The sequence below is a fragment of the Cydia pomonella genome, chromosome 3 (genome assembly GCF_033807575.1).
Source record: "Cydia pomonella isolate Wapato2018A chromosome 3, ilCydPomo1, whole genome shotgun sequence".
In the NCBI taxonomy this organism is placed as follows: domain Eukaryota; kingdom Metazoa; phylum Arthropoda; class Insecta; order Lepidoptera; family Tortricidae; genus Cydia; species Cydia pomonella.
The window spans coordinates 23,417,943-23,433,933 of NC_084705.1; the positions used below are offsets into that span (position 1 = coordinate 23,417,943).

The 15,991-nt window shown below is 35.4% G+C and overlaps 1 protein-coding gene across 1 annotated transcript in view; it reads right to left on the reverse strand.

Annotated features, from left to right (window-relative positions):
- Positions 1 to 15,991, reverse strand: part of LOC133516357 (probable 2-oxoglutarate dehydrogenase E1 component DHKTD1 homolog, mitochondrial) — a 40,503-nt gene that overhangs the window by 20,509 nt on the left and 4,003 nt on the right. Inside the window, exons 2-8 of the mRNA XM_061849263.1 lie at positions 14,287 to 14,413; positions 10,863 to 11,028; positions 8,254 to 8,470; positions 7,814 to 7,975; positions 6,409 to 6,482; positions 5,375 to 5,488; positions 779 to 892 (exon numbers count right to left, since the gene is read on the reverse strand). Of these exons, the coding sequence (XP_061705247.1) occupies positions 779 to 892; positions 5,375 to 5,488; positions 6,409 to 6,482; positions 7,814 to 7,975; positions 8,254 to 8,470; positions 10,863 to 11,028; positions 14,287 to 14,413 (974 nt within the window). The remainder of the gene's footprint in view (positions 1 to 778; positions 893 to 5,374; positions 5,489 to 6,408; positions 6,483 to 7,813; positions 7,976 to 8,253; positions 8,471 to 10,862; positions 11,029 to 14,286; positions 14,414 to 15,991) is intronic.

Here is a 15,991-nt window from a genome sequence, read left to right on the forward strand (position 1 = left end):
TCATGTATGTATATTAATGTATAATTGTATAATAAGTTGATAAGGAATAAGTTAGCCTTATGACGGCACTTGCGACGGAGACGTGTGTAAAAAAAAAGTGTTGGTTAAGCTAAGATGAATTGCTGCTTTAGTGTCGCGTGTGGATCCTTTATCCTTTATGAAAATTGTATTGAAGTTTGCTTTTTCATGACTCGTACATTTACGAGTACGTAATAAAAGTTTCGTGAATAAGTAAATCGAGTAAGCATTTTCTGAATAGAACTTTGATTTTGTCCAAGAACTTCGTATTCTTATTCATACTGATGAAACTTACATTGAAATAACTTAGGAATACATGAGATGATAGATTAGACTCACACCCTTTTACTTCAACATTGTCGGGTAACAACATTCAAAACTTTTTGAATCTATCAAAACATAATGAAAGTGTATCGACAGTTATAATAGAAGGTACATTGTGAATAAACGGCTGAGACAAAAATTGCGAAATAGAGCCTATTGAAGCAGGAAAATACAACTTAACTGAGAGGTATAGGGAACATAGGCAATCCCCGATACCAAAAAACCTTACCCTCCCAGCGCTGCATATATGAGTATTGCTAGAGGCAGTATTATACATGTACCGTGACAAAAATTATCCCATGTCCTTTACTCAAACTATCAGCTTACCAAATTTCATCTACCTACTATACACCTAAATCGATTGAGCGGTTTAAGCATGAAAAGGCAAAAGAGAGAACAGATAGGCAGGCAAAGTTTAGTAGTTATGTTATCTTACTTGGTTGTTGACGATGACGTGTATGGATCCGCCGATGTCGAAGTGCGGGGCGCGGGATAGCATGAGGGCCTCTTGGTTGATGCCCTGCCCGGTGAAGGCCGCGTCACCGTGGATCTGCGAATAAAATACAGTCTATAGTTTATGAACAAGAATAAGAAAATAAAATACAGTGACAGCTACACATGTGTCTAGAAAGAATTAAGGTTAACCGTGGTAGGTTTCTATTGGGTTAAATGCGCTTTTTTTAGTTATACAGTAATATGGACATTGTTAGATGCTATGCTATTTCATTAAGGGCGCATTGAGAGTTTAATACAAAAAAACGCCTAATTAAGATATACATCTGGAGTATCGCTTTGTATGTGTGTGAGACGTGTACAATGAGGTAGAAAGATAGGAAGCAATTAGAGGCTTTTGAGATGTGGTTGTGGAGAAGAATGGAGAGAATAAGTTGGACTGAGAAAAAAACGAACGAGCGAATTGTTGGAGAGAGAAAAAACCTACTGAGGGTCATAGAGAATAGACTAGGAAAAATGATAGGTCACTTGATAAGACACGACACTTTCTTTAAAACTATTTTGGAAGGCAAGATCGAAGGTAGAAGGGGAAGAGGACAACCACGAGCAAGCTACACGCAGCAACTAAAAGGAAAAGCAAATGTCGTGTCTTACAGGGACCTAAAGAACTTGGCCGAGGACCGCGAAAACTGGCGTCTACTCCACCGACAAGAGCCATGCTCTTAAATGATGATGATGATGAGAGTTTAAGACTACCTTACTGACGAAAGGTTGCCTTATTTTATTCTAGTCACATGATTAGTTTAGATTTAGACTACTCTGTGTAGCTGTGTTGTGTGTAATCATCTACTTCAACTCTCCTGCCGATACCTAATATACAAAAAGCGGCCAAGTGCGAGTCGGACTCGCCCATGAAGGGTTCCGTACCATTTATGACGTATTAAAAAAAACTACTTACTAGATCTCGTTCAAACCAATTTTCGGTGGAAGCTTGCGTGGTAATGTATATCATATATTTTTTTTAGATTTTTCATTCTGTTATTTTAGAAGTTACAGGGGGGGGGGGGACACATTTTTTCACTTTGGAAGTGTCTCTCGCGCAAACTTTTCAGTTTAGAAAAAAATGATATTAGAAACCTAAATATCATTTTTGAAGACCTCTCCATAGATTTTTTGAGTTTCAGTTCTAAGTATGGGGAACCCCCAAAATTTATTGTTTTTTTTTTCTATTTTTGTGTAAAAATTTTAATGCGGTTCATAGAATACATCTACTTACCAAGTTTAAACAGTGTAGCCCTTATAGTTTCGGAAAAAAGTGGCTGTGACATAAACGAACAGACAGACGGACATGACGAATCTATAAGGGTTCCATTTTTTGCCATTTGGCTACGGAACCCTAACAAGTAGCAAAGGCTGTCATGTCATAGGAATACGGGAGCTGGACCCTGTTAGTGTGCTCTCAGAGTTTTGTGAACCTTTCACTTTGTTCTGATTGCTAACGATATACGATATGATTGTACAGTTAGTAACGAAAATTGGATAAATGGATTTATAAAACGATTGAGTATTGAATTAATTTACTATAAATTGAAGTATACCTAATGTTGTTGTCAGAAAATTCCTTTTTTATCTGGGTCACGTTTTACAAAGGGTTTGTAGCCTTTAAATGCTGTCTGATTTGTTTTCTAACTAAATATAGTTAGCAAGGAAGGCTATTAGGAAAGCTTTTATATTATGTAGCCGCCGTGCAGGTCAGGGTCTCCACGACTCAAATAAATCTTCGATTGATAATAAAGTGAAGTATAATCTTCCAAAAGGCACTGGTTTAGAAGGGTTCTTGCCAAAACGGTTAAATGTAGAAAGTGGGTGTTGATAGTATGGAGGATGATGAAAGAGTCATTTGCAATATTTGATCAGTACAAAAGGTGGTTTAAATTTAGGTGCCTTTAATTGGCTACGTTAGAAAATATGTGGGGCGCTCCTATTGGTGCTTTTAAAAAGCCTCCGAATAGTAGCCGAGCCCGACGGATGCGTTTAGCTACTGCATTGATTTTTATACAATAATAAGTTGCATTCGCGTTGCTACTTACTGAATGTAGGTACTTAAATTCTGTAAGAGTGGTTTAATCCTATTAGGGAGGTTTTTGGGTATCATTAGCTAGGGATTTCAATTCCAGATCCCAACTCGAATGGGGTACAGAAACGTACTATTCTCATTTACAAAACATTTTGCTGACATTCTTTTTTTTATTGATGTGGTATGACGTAAAGCCTATAGATAAATTGTGCCCTAATCGTGCTCGTCTATTCTTCTTCAATCAGTAAGTAACTTTTTGTTGTGTGACCTCTACTAGAGGTTTTACCCAACAGTAAACCTAATGAGCTATAAGTTTAAATATGTTTTTCAAAAACTTATGAGAAAGTTGTATTTTATCCACGATTGGGGCAAAGTAATCTGATGCAAATTTTGAATTGTTTCCTTGTATTAGCTGGTAAAATTGACTTTTGATGATTGAAATGATGATTTTAAATGATAAATATTTAATGATGTTCAATTGGATTTGATTTGGGTTGATTTTGTTAGATATCTTGCAGTTCAAATTTTCTTTGGGTTGGTGTGGTGAAAAATGTTGTGTTTCACTCGGGGCAAATTTTGTTTAACCCTCATCCCTTGAAACACTCGCAACGCTCAAAATTCAATTTTTTGAACCATTCGCTACGCTCGTGGTTTAATTTTGGAATCTTTCACTTGCTTGGGTATCAATATTAGCACGAGCGGTTAAACAACAACTTTGCCCCCTTGTAAAATGAATAACTATTAGTTTTAGGTTGTGCCTTAGACCAACAACAACAAACTGGACGACCTAGCTAAAAGCCAAAATAAACTAATTAAGTTGGAGCGAAACTAACAAGGAAAGTACCTTAAAATATGCCACAGAAAAACAATTTACATACGATAATGGGTTTCACTTTATGAATGTAAATAGCAAATATGTAATAATTACATCCATCCTAACTCAATATTGGAGCAGCCATCGGGTCCGAGGCAGGAAATTGGGATGGGTTGGTTCAAGTGGTTCAAGTCAAAGTTATCTACATATCAAAAGGCTCAAAAACATTGTTCCTATACAATAAGCACCGAAATGGAAGACAGAGCTGATAAGTACAGACAGTTGTGGGTTGTTTTTTATATAGATTACCTGTGTACCATTTAGTATAGGTATCGTATAATTTAAATACACATTATAGCCACTCAGGCCGGCTCAGGTCGGTATCTTTCGTACTTAATGTCGGATATCGAAAACTTTTTCATATTTAACAAATTTAACACATATCAGTGAAAGAATATAAGGATTAAATTCAAATGGCGTTCTAAAAGATTTAATCATGTGTCGAAAGATGGCAGTAAATTTACTGTGGTTAGAAAATTTTCTTTGACAATCCACCTCTATTTCAAATTCTCTTTGGTAGTCTTTTTAAGAAACGTCTGTTTGCATTTTTATCAAACAAAAAGTATTACTCAATTAACGAATATAAAAGAGACAACATTGATTTGTTTTAATGCAATATTAAAAATCATTTATTGTTTAGAGTAAGGTAAAATTTAAGCATGCAATTTATTGTTAACTTAACAACACAAAACAAAATTTGCACACCTAATGCTGGTACGGGTAAGACATAGAGATACTAAGTACTTAATTGTAACACCTATGTACAGTAACCATCAGATATATCGGAGCGGCCAAGGTGTTCACAATATCTGAACACACACTCTAACTCCTTGACAATAGATGCGTGTTCAGATATTTTCATCATCATTTCATACTTAAAACTAATTAAAAGATAAACTGTACGTCAAATGGCGGTAAATGAAAACTTTTTTCACGCATGTCATGCATTCGTAGTTTTTTTTAATTCAGTGACAAACTAGAATCGGGCGCCTATTTCCGTATCATTCGATACAACTACATTCCATTACGAACAAAAAGGCATCTCGACTGATATTAGAACAGAGGTCAAATCGAACTGCTTTTTTTCAGAGATGTTCCAAATTTGAATGTCATAACCAAATCGATTTTGATGTAGTTATGAAGCAATTACAACATTATCACAGATAAGAAAGTTTTAACAAAACAGTGTATCGTAATGTTGGCCATTATTTACGGATTTTAAAGGCGGATTACGGATTTTAGAGGGTTTATGATATGTGTGTAGATAAAAATGATTTTTTAAATCCATATTTTGTATGTTGCGGTATAAAATTGTATATTTTGTTTTTTTGACGATTTTTTTTTTGTAATATAACAGACTGATTACGGAGTTACTCAGTTCACTGAACCTTTGTTTAGGTAAAACATAAATAGTATGCTGCTATACATTACGCATTATGTATACGCACTATGTACGACAACGCGCATAACGCCGTTATGCCTTATTTCTTCACAAGTCTTTGGATGTTTTTTCTTAAAACGTTATTGCCCGAATTGTTCTATAATCCGTCGTCAATATTCAAGACACGTTCGTATGCCGTCTGACGGAGGCCAAAGGGCCACGATATATTTATTTTAAGGAATCTTACTTGCAAATTTAATACTTTGTCGCCCATCTTGGAGGAGCCGTCGGTCGAGTAATCTCCTTCTTTCAGCTGCAATTGTTTGGATCGCGCCTTGCCCATAGACACTGGATTGGCGGCCTGCAAATATATAGGAAAGTGTCACTATTTTATGGTACCTACTTATTATCTTCATCTAAGTATTCATAAGCCTTATTGAAGTTAATAAAAATATTCATGACTCTACATATATGTGTATAATTATATGCTCACAATGCAAATAATTTTCCTTACCGGGATTTGAACCCAGCTTCACAGGAAGGCCAACTACTTCTTGCCGACTAGTATTTTTTTTGGCAAACAAGCATACGGCCCGCCTGATGGTAAGCAGTCACCGTACACAATGGACGCCTGCAACTTCAGAGGTGTTACATGCGCGTTGCCGACCCTTTAAAAACCTGTACACTCCTTTTTTGAAGAACCCTATATTGTAGACCCTCGGGAAAACTCGAAAAAGATCTTATTACAGGTATAGTATGGTAACCATTATCAGTATCACTTAAAATTTAGATTTTTCTTCGCAAGTTGTATGTAACTCGAGTCTTTATTGTCTCCAGCCTGCTGCTATCGTGCATCTAAAGACCTCGTTTGCAAAATTTAGCACCTCGCACCTAGCACCTTATATTATGCACCTCGGGCGCTCCGATATATCTGATGGCGACTGTACTATAGTATTTTTGCACCTGTCTGCGATTGTAAAAAAGTTTGCACTACATACTTGATCCTATCCTTTCAAGCCAGGATATTTTGAAAGTGGCATTAGTTATGTTGTTTTTTTTCCTAATTTGGTTCTAGATTGTTCGAAGCGTACGTGATGGGATCGGAAGATGATTATAAAAACACTGTAACATCTAACTCCTTTGAATTAGGGTTCGTTAGGTTGAAATCGACTCTTATTGAAGTTTTGGTCACTCCCATTAAAACATATAATGTCAGCAGTAATAATTTCTATCAAATTGAATATATTTTTTAAATGCGTTAATTAACCAAAACGAAAATACCTCCAAATGAGACGGGCAGTTGATCAGGGAAAATCGAACTGTTTTACCATTCCGGACTATATCTGACGAAGAACCTGCAAAAATACAAATGGTTAGCCAATAGCTCAACAAAAATCAATCGAAACGTAATGTGGGGCTAAAATATTGTTCGGTATTATTACTGTTATATATCTATGTATATAATTCACGTGTGATTAATATACAACTATTGGTCTCGAATAACCCGACAGATTTTAACCACATTCCTGAGGTCATAAGGAGCAAAAAATGTTTATGAATTTTGGTCAAATAAGGCAAAAATATTTTTTTTTTACATCTTCAGTTTTATATTTCTGTTTTTGCATTATTTCTTTTTACATCTTGGCTTTTATATTTACAGAAAAATATTGCAAGTTTCCTTCAACACTTTAATGTCTGTTAAAATGTATGTCTAAACCAAGTCCCTTAGTGGCAGCATTGCAGCCAAATTTTCACAATAATTGTAATTATCTCTAAAACAAGACCGATTTCAGAAAACTTTGTACGACATTTTAGTCTATAAATGCGGTTAAGAACTCATCTTTAAAATCTGTCGGGTTATTCGTACACACGGTGTAGGTATCTGTACAATAAATTACTTTATTGAAATGAAAAAGGTACGTTATCGTGTCGAAGTGAAATATTATTAAGATCGTATTATATTATAAAAAGCGAAATTAGGATAACGCTGATCGACAGAGGAGATGGAACGCTAATGTAAGCCGTATTAGAGGCGAATTTCCTGAGTCGTAATATCTTTCTATACCGATACACAAGATATGTTACTTTCCTACATTAAATCCCTACTTTACAAAAGCTTTTAAAAAGCCCAAAAACTAAGATACTTTGTATTACTATCTTATATTTTCCAAATCGTAAAATGTACCGAATATACGCATAGTACTTAACTACATATTTATTTCCAATGCCGTAGACATTTCTTAAGTAATAATAATTTAGTCATCAAGTACGTAGTGTAAAAATACACACGTTAACTCCGACAAAAGCCAGCCAAATAGTTTTGAATTGCGCGATTGGATCCGGTCGGTCGGTTGTTTTGTTGCAGTTTTGTATGAGCGATGAGCGGATACGATGAAAGCTTTCGAGTCGGTTTTTAGAGTTCCGTACCCAAAGGGTACGTAGCTGTCTGTCTGTCTGTCTGTCTGTCTGTCTGTCTGTCCGTCTGTCACCAGGCTATATCTCATGAACCGTGATAGACAGTTGAAATTTTCACTGATGATGTACTTCTGTTGCCGCTATAACAACAAATACTAAAAAGTACGGACTCGCACTTGTCCGGTTTTTCTGTTTTATTTCATGATCATGAATATAAAGCTCTTTCTAACTAATCGTATTTTAATTTACAATAATTAGTGTAAACCCTTACTGAAATGCATGACCGTATCGCAGGCCGCGCCGGCCTCCTCGGGGAACTCGGGTTGCCCACTGAATTTGTGGAAAATCCTAACTGGCGGGCAGCCCAGCAGCCCCGTCAGCGTGTTCAGTTTTCCGCGATGTGCCATGTTCACTGTCACATGCTGGACTCCCTCTGAAAGAAAACAGATGTAAAAGCTCAGGAATTGTGACACTTACGAAAGCCTTGGAATAGGGCTACACTTAAAAAAAAACGCGTTGTTAATTAACACTGAGTAAACCTTATAAAATATTGCATAGAGGGAATAAATACCTGACTAGACACTTAAATTCACGGTAAGAGCTACCTGTCATAAATAAATAAATAATGATAAAAGCTTGACTTCTAAGATCTCATGTTGCAGCAGATCTTTGACTATGCATACAAGATCTTTATTATTATAAACTGTTCACCTGAGGTAGTCAGTTCAAACAACGTCGAGAAGAACGTTAGAAGCGATTCAGCGCCCTCCCCGCAATACCGCTTTACGGAGGGGAACTTCACCGCTAAGAACTTATCCCACGCCTGTGACTGCAGCAGCTCTTTGGCTATTTCTAGACGACGTGTCTTGTCTATCTGGTCTACTCCGCTCTCCACTCGTTGTGCAAACCATTCTCGCTCGGCTTCTGTCTGTGAATAGCAAAAAAATATTTATATTATACCAGCTCGTAAAGATTCTCTTTATTCATTAAGAACTAATGAGAAAGTTGCACTTTATCCATAAGACTGGCAGAGTAATTGGATGCAAATTTTGAGTTGTTTCCTCATGTTGGCTGGTAGAATTGACTTTATGGGTATCATGATTTTGAATTATAAATATTTAATAGCGTCCATTTGGATTTGATTTATCATGTTTAAGAGCTAGTATTTTCCTCGCGTTGGTGTGGTAAAAATGGTGTGTTTCACTCAGTAGCAAAGTTTGTTTAACCCCTGCCTTGAAACCCTTACAACGCTCAAGATACCACTTTCCGAACCACTCGCTTCAATAAAACTTCTATAAAGTTTTGTAGTTTAGTTACTCGGATTATACAATATATTATTTTATAATCGTTTTAATATTTACCTTAAAGTCATCTTACACGAAACGGAGCGCAAACATATTTCTTTTTCAATGTTAAAGCACAAAAAACAGAAAAAAAGAAAAGCCCGTTTTGCAAAGGCAATGTACTTATTTTGCAAATTGAAGCATGAATTATTGCATAAAATTCACTTCACCTGCCAGTAACATTCCTTGTAATTTGTGAGTACTGGTTTTTAGAAACATTACGAATTGCGCGCATTTTGTTAGCACGCAAGCATATAAAGTAAATAACTTTGTAAAAGCCTCTTTTTTATGTAATGGTGAAGTAGCATATACATTTGTAATTTCACGTCAAGATTTGCATTCGTTACTTACTTTGCTTTAAAGTTTAAACAATCTTGTCACTCCTATCGATGTGAATGAAATTTATTCAATGAGATTTTATAAACTGTGCAGTGTGCACTTTCTACAGGTTGGTCACTCGCTCAGTCAATTTTCACAATCTCGGGGACTGCAGTAAGGTTAGGTGGGGTAAGATAAACTAAGGAACAAAAGCAGAAACTGTAATAAAAAGAAGTAGCATTTAAATTCATTGTATTATGTGTAGAATTATAGTTGACACAGCTCAGGTAAAGCCATCAATTTTTTTATGTAGGTACTTCATAGCAATCAGTCAAGATTTAACCCTTTAACGGGCAAACTTCGATTCTATATGGCTAAAATGTTATAGGGTAACAATAATTTTAAACTTCATTTTAAAATGACAGGGTTCAATTTTCTGTAATTTCTGATACTCGTCTGCCCGTTAAAGGATTAAAATATAGTCTCATTTTTTTAATTCATTTTATTTTCTTTTCTTTTTGTAAGGATGTGTTATGTTTTCTGAAATAGCTACGCATATGTATGATTTGATGTTTATATATATTTTGAAATCAAATTTCCATAAAGAAAAGTGCCTACTGTATATAATTGCATGATTTCTATAGTAATTAAAATAGTATGTTTTTTATTTAATGCATGTTAACATGTAATGTTTTGAAAAGATGTATCCCTCCGAGTTTCTTGCCGGTACCATATTGTGATACCCTCCTCCAATAGAGGGGGGATTTAAATCTTCTCGGGTCAGAGGTGTAGGGTTCGAGACGGCGTAGCTTTATTTGTCGTTCATAAGTGCATTGTAGTATGCCTACTTGATTGTTAAACTATCTTTATCTAAAAAAGCATTTGTATGTAAAATAAACAGTTAGAGACACTAAAAGATATTAATAATATAATTAAATGATAATATTAAAAGTAAAACTAATACAAAAATACTTACGTAGAAGGACTTTCCTCATACGGTCTCTTGCCCCAAATAAAATAAACTATGTTTCTCTTACCCTACCTGACCTTACATTAATGTTCAAAAAGTTGAAAAGTTGGCTCCCCTGCAATTTAGCTATATATTCGATTTTCCGCATTTTGTCTGCTGGTACAGCTGGCTGAACTGTTGGACGCGATACGCTGTTAACAAACGTTGCCGTTGATTGAATTTCATATCCACTCGGATTTTTCCGATTTTGACGTGATCCGGAGAGAATTGATTGGGCGCATTCAAATTGGAGTTCAATGTTTGTTTTACATATTTTAATCCAGTTAGTCTGGGTTTATGAGGCTGGGATGCCGCATTAAAAAGAATAGCAAAAAAATTTGGTGTCATATCATGCAACAATCAATTTAAAAATCATATAATAACCAAAAATTTTTGTTTATCACCTACTACGATTCATACATTTCATACACACCTCTTGTTGAGTTATATAGTCATTTAATTTCTATAAAGGTACATAGTTAAATTAATAAAAAAAAGGGGCTGTGACATAATCGGACAGACAGACGGTCATGACGAATCTATGAGGGTTCCGTTTTTTGCCATTTGGCTACGGAACCCTAAAAACGACTTGAAGTAAGTACGTAAAAATAATTTAAATAGCAAAATTTAAGAAATGTTATCAATTGAACCTCTAAATGTGTAAATTCATAAGAAATCGATCCACAGTATATCCGCTCGAGCTGCTCGACGAGGTCGGCCACGGGGCGCGTGCCGTCGGCGCCGTACACGATGCCTGCGTCCACGGCGTCCCGCGCCGACAGCCCGTATCGGGACGGCTGTAGTACTTTCACGTTCCTGAAACAATGGCAATAACAAACAATAATTAACAGCTTGTGTGCAGATGAGTGATGTATAATAAAGGTAAAAAGACAAGAAATACCCCTTTTATGCGGATAAGTGTTCAATGAGAAATTCTATAATCCCTAACTTGAATTTTTCCCAATTCTACAGATTTCAATGAAAACTATAGCGAACATGATCGGTCTAGCCGTTTTTGAGTTATTTCAAAAATCTTCTCTTCTTAGTAAAAAGACGTACAAAGCGCTGCGAAGTTACTCCCTCTTATGCTTGTAATATAATATTTATATTATTTATTTGTTCGTTTGGCCTGTTCTGACAGAATCGTAACTACGAAACCTTACACTGAGCGTTGCCCGACATGCTCTTGGTCGATTTTTAAGTAACTAAGTATGTCAGCTCAAGCAAGCGATTTGCTAGATTTATTGTAAAAGTAACGTTCAAACACCGCCTGAATGCTAATTCCAGCAAATTTATGTTGCTTAATATCTTCACAATTTACTGCTCTCATAATTTTTCTTTCACGGTAATTAGGCAATCCTGACATGAACTAACTATTGATCTCATTTTGATATCACTCGCACGTGCATTTCGCTCCTACCATATTGATACGTTGGTACGCGATGCCCTGCGAGTACCTAGTAAATAACATATCACATAAGGTGACTGTGGGCAAGACCGGCATACTTTATTTATTTTTTACATTGGAGTATTCTAGCTCCGTTAATTATTCACTTACGTGACCGCTTGTAATCACATACGATGAAGAATTTCATATATAATAATTAAGCTATAGTGACAGATCATTTTAATCATTAATTAAGCAAAAACAATAGTATTTTTAAAAATTCGGCGAGTAGACGGACTTCCCGTGTAGTTTAAGGTAAGTCCGTCTAGTAACGTTATCAGCCATACTATGGGTGCTTATGTGTTCGTATTAGAATCCTTACAAAGAATGAAACCAGACAATGAAAAGTGTACTCTAAACTTGTTAATATAGGGTTTAGATTCGAAATAAACACAATTTTTCTTATTAAAAGGTAAGTCCGGCATATACTACGTAAATGGGGTGGTAAACCTTTTTTGGAAAATAATTATACGTACTTATTTTTTTTCTTCTCAAATAAAATACCAATAGTCATTTTAAATTTACTCGTTGTTTTAAATTTACGGAGATCAAAGAGGGTTACATAAATAAGCTCATAGGAGTAGCAAGTTTAAATCAAATAGTGATTGGCAAATCAAATTCCATAACACAAGTAGGTACCCTACATACGTAAATTTTCAGGATAAGTAAGGCGAAGAACCCACGTCACATAGCGGCGTGGCACACGCGGTACAGCGTTGGCGTGGCGCGTAACCTTGTATCACGGTGTAGGCAAATCGCCTAAATCACGATAAGTACAATAAATGTTCCGAAATAAAAAATACGTATGGACTCGTATGGCTGCAGTGATTTTAATCTTCAAAACTATCAAGAAAATATGACTGTACAACCGTATTCTAAAATTCAAGAGGAGTAAAAAGGGTAATAATATGTGTCATAGGTATAATAATATAACATATGAAGGCCCGAATCCCGGTAGGGGCATTTGCTTGTATAATCTACACAGATATTTGTTCCTTCAGTCATGTTTGTTTTTTATATATTTATCTATATGAGTTTCTATATGTCGTCGCCTAGCATCAATAGTAAAAGCTAAGCTATGCTTAGCTTGCGGCCAATATTTATTCATTTATTTACTTAATAGGTATTTTCTTATTTGTATTTTCGGTTACATAGTGCTGAGGATAAAGAACACATTTCTTTACTAGTTTCGAGATTAAAATTGTTCATAAATACAAAATACAAACATCATACGCAATGTCGTAAAAATGCGTATCTGTAGTAACCTTATAAAATCGCAATAAATAATATTGAAGCCATTTAACAGTTGGTAACCTCTGATTCAAGGAAAGTCCGGCATATGACGGACTTGCCTTGTGCATAGTAGACGGACTTTCCAACTTAGCAAAATTTTAATGTGATGAATGATGGAACGTATAATTACAAAACTAGGCCAATATCTTATAATTTAAACACATAATAAAGATTGCCGGGTCTTATATTACTTACGTAGTCGAGTTCTGGTGCAAAATCTGATCACAAACTATTTTTAACAATTTTATTTGCAAAGACTGTCGCACTATCACTTCGAGTTCCATACACGTAATGACTTGTTTACGCGGATTGCTCTGAAGTTCGTTGTCACAGCGCCATCTGTTTTAGAGTGAGGGAACTAGCGCGAAAAACTGACTTATAAACTCGACGCCAAAGCGGCAAACGCTTTCTAATTCAAGAGTTATAATGTGTTGACGGACTTGCCTTGTAGACGGTCTTGCCCACAGTGACCTTATTTCAAAAGATCAAATGCCGAATGCCGCTCTCAGATGCTGTCAATAGTTCCAATCCACTATTGAGCTTTGTCAATAGTCAGCATTATTTATAAATAGGATGGGATTAAAAAGATCTGAACTTGGCAAAGGACTGTCTGGAGAACGCATAGAGACGTATTTTCATTGTAACAGAGGCTATGTATGTATGTGATATAGATTTCTTATGGATATGACCTGTCAGTATCAAAAGTGACATTTCTTAATAAAGATCTCATACTTCTTTCTCTTTGACGTAACGGTCGCCCACGTCCAACTTGAAGCTAACGGTACCCCTAGTGTATATATTTTCGACAGCGAAACGTGACGTACGCGTTTGCGTTAAGTGTCATTTTGTATGAGATTTTGGACTTTCCAAAACGTCCCGCTTGGCGCGCTGTTCAAAAACCCATACAAAATGAGACTTAACGCAAACGCGTACGTCACGTTTCGCTATCGACTACACTAGGGGTACGGGTAGTATTATTCTCGATGGCTTCCATAAAAAGGTGAAATTTGGTAACATTTAATCTGATTTCCCACATTATAGATACACGTTCCCAGTGAGGCATTAGATTTCTGATTAAATACTTATAAACTTAGCGTCAGTGTCTTCCGCACTGTTTGAGTTGGTAATTTACACACACAAGTTCTTAGTTTAGTAACGTTTTCACATCAAGCGAATCCTCAACTCTACTGACGTTGATGAGTAAGCTATATACAACCGTAACAAACACTAACATGGATGGGTTTTTGCTCTAGTCCCTCAGAATCGTATCACTCAGGCAGGTTATTTACTTTCAACGACAACAAATATTTACACACGCGTTATTGTGATAGTACCTGTCAACGCTCTTGTATTCGACGTTATCGACGGTAGCTTTAAGATGCCCGTGGGTGCGATAGGCGTCCACTAGTTGTTGCGCGCGGCAGTTCTCGTACCTCTTCACAAATACCTCTTGTGGAGTTTCTGTTAAGAACACGAGAATTAAACATTTCAAAATTACTTTATTGAGGTAAATAATAATAAATACAATAAGAAGAAAGATAAATAAAGAAATACAATGAAATCAGTATTTGAGGACAATCTAACCTAGCCCCGAACTAAGCAAAGCTTGTACAAGGCGACGGTAGTAATACTTATGCAGATAATTATGTTCTTAGTTACATTAAAGAGAATTTGAAATACAGATGTATTGTCAAATAAATCTTTCGACACATAATTAAAACTTTTAGTACGCCATTTGACTTTGATCCTTATTATTTCACTGATATGTGTTCAATTTGTTAAATATGAGAAAGTGGCTGATGGGTGCTGAGATAGTTTTTGAGAGAAAATGCTCGTGTTGCTTAAGAAAAGAATCAAATCACCATACAACGTGCCTTTAAAAAATGAGGAGATCCCTCAATTCCTCATGGATCACTTCATCACATCAGAATCATATGAATATGGGACCTTGGGGATAAGTTCTTTCAATCAAAAAAAGAATTACTCAAATCGGAAGTTGGAGTGTTCGGTGAACGTACATAAAAAAAAAATAGCCACCACAACCGAATACAGAACCTTGGACTAATAATACTGCGGACGGAGTATCGGTAAAACACAACTAGGATTCTATCATCCACCAATTTCCTAGTATTTACGCGTGACACATACATTGACAGTTATATCTATGCCCTCATCCACCAATTTGCCGTCAGTCGGATCGACATGTCATTTGAGTAAATTGGTGGAAGAAAAATTAAAATATGCCGACATGAGTGGTCAAGTGTTATAAGAATTATATAGATCAGACGAAAAAAAGAGATGGGATAACTTTTCATAGGCAAGTTTATCAATTATCATGTTATCGTACGTAAAATCAAGATATTTCAATTTCAATTTCTGCGGAACAGGAGTATGACCAGTAGGTTGAATAGGGTAATTTCCCGAAAGCAGGGTAATTGATGCCCTTCTTATTAAATCGTTATGTACTTATAAGAGATTATTTAGGTAAATGGATAAATTATTGATTGCGAATTTCAAAATAAGTCGGTATGGTAATTTCGCGAAAATAATGAGTTTATAGACACTTTTATGACTAATATTTGATAGTAAACCTTTGTTTGTTATGTATATTATATTTTTGTTCAAAATCAAATGTCTCTAATGTCTTTTAACAATTGATTTCATCTAATATTAAATATTATGATTTCATAAGTATTTGCACGCAGTGCATGTAATTTGAGTCCGTAGATATGGTGCGCATGCGTTAAGACATAAAAGCATATACCTACGTAGATGTTTGTAATTTAGTCTATATTTGTTTAAAAGATATTTCACGATTATTTATAAATTTATAAATAAATTTCAGAATTATTTATAAATTTATAAATAATCGATATTTATCAATTTTCGATCATAATTTATCATATTTTCCGATCAGTAATATATTTTTTTGTTTAAAACTTATGATTTAAATATATGTTTCAAGTTAAATGTATAAATTAAAAAAAAACGAACTGATATCATTCCGATGCTAAATATTATTATTTTAAATAATGTTTG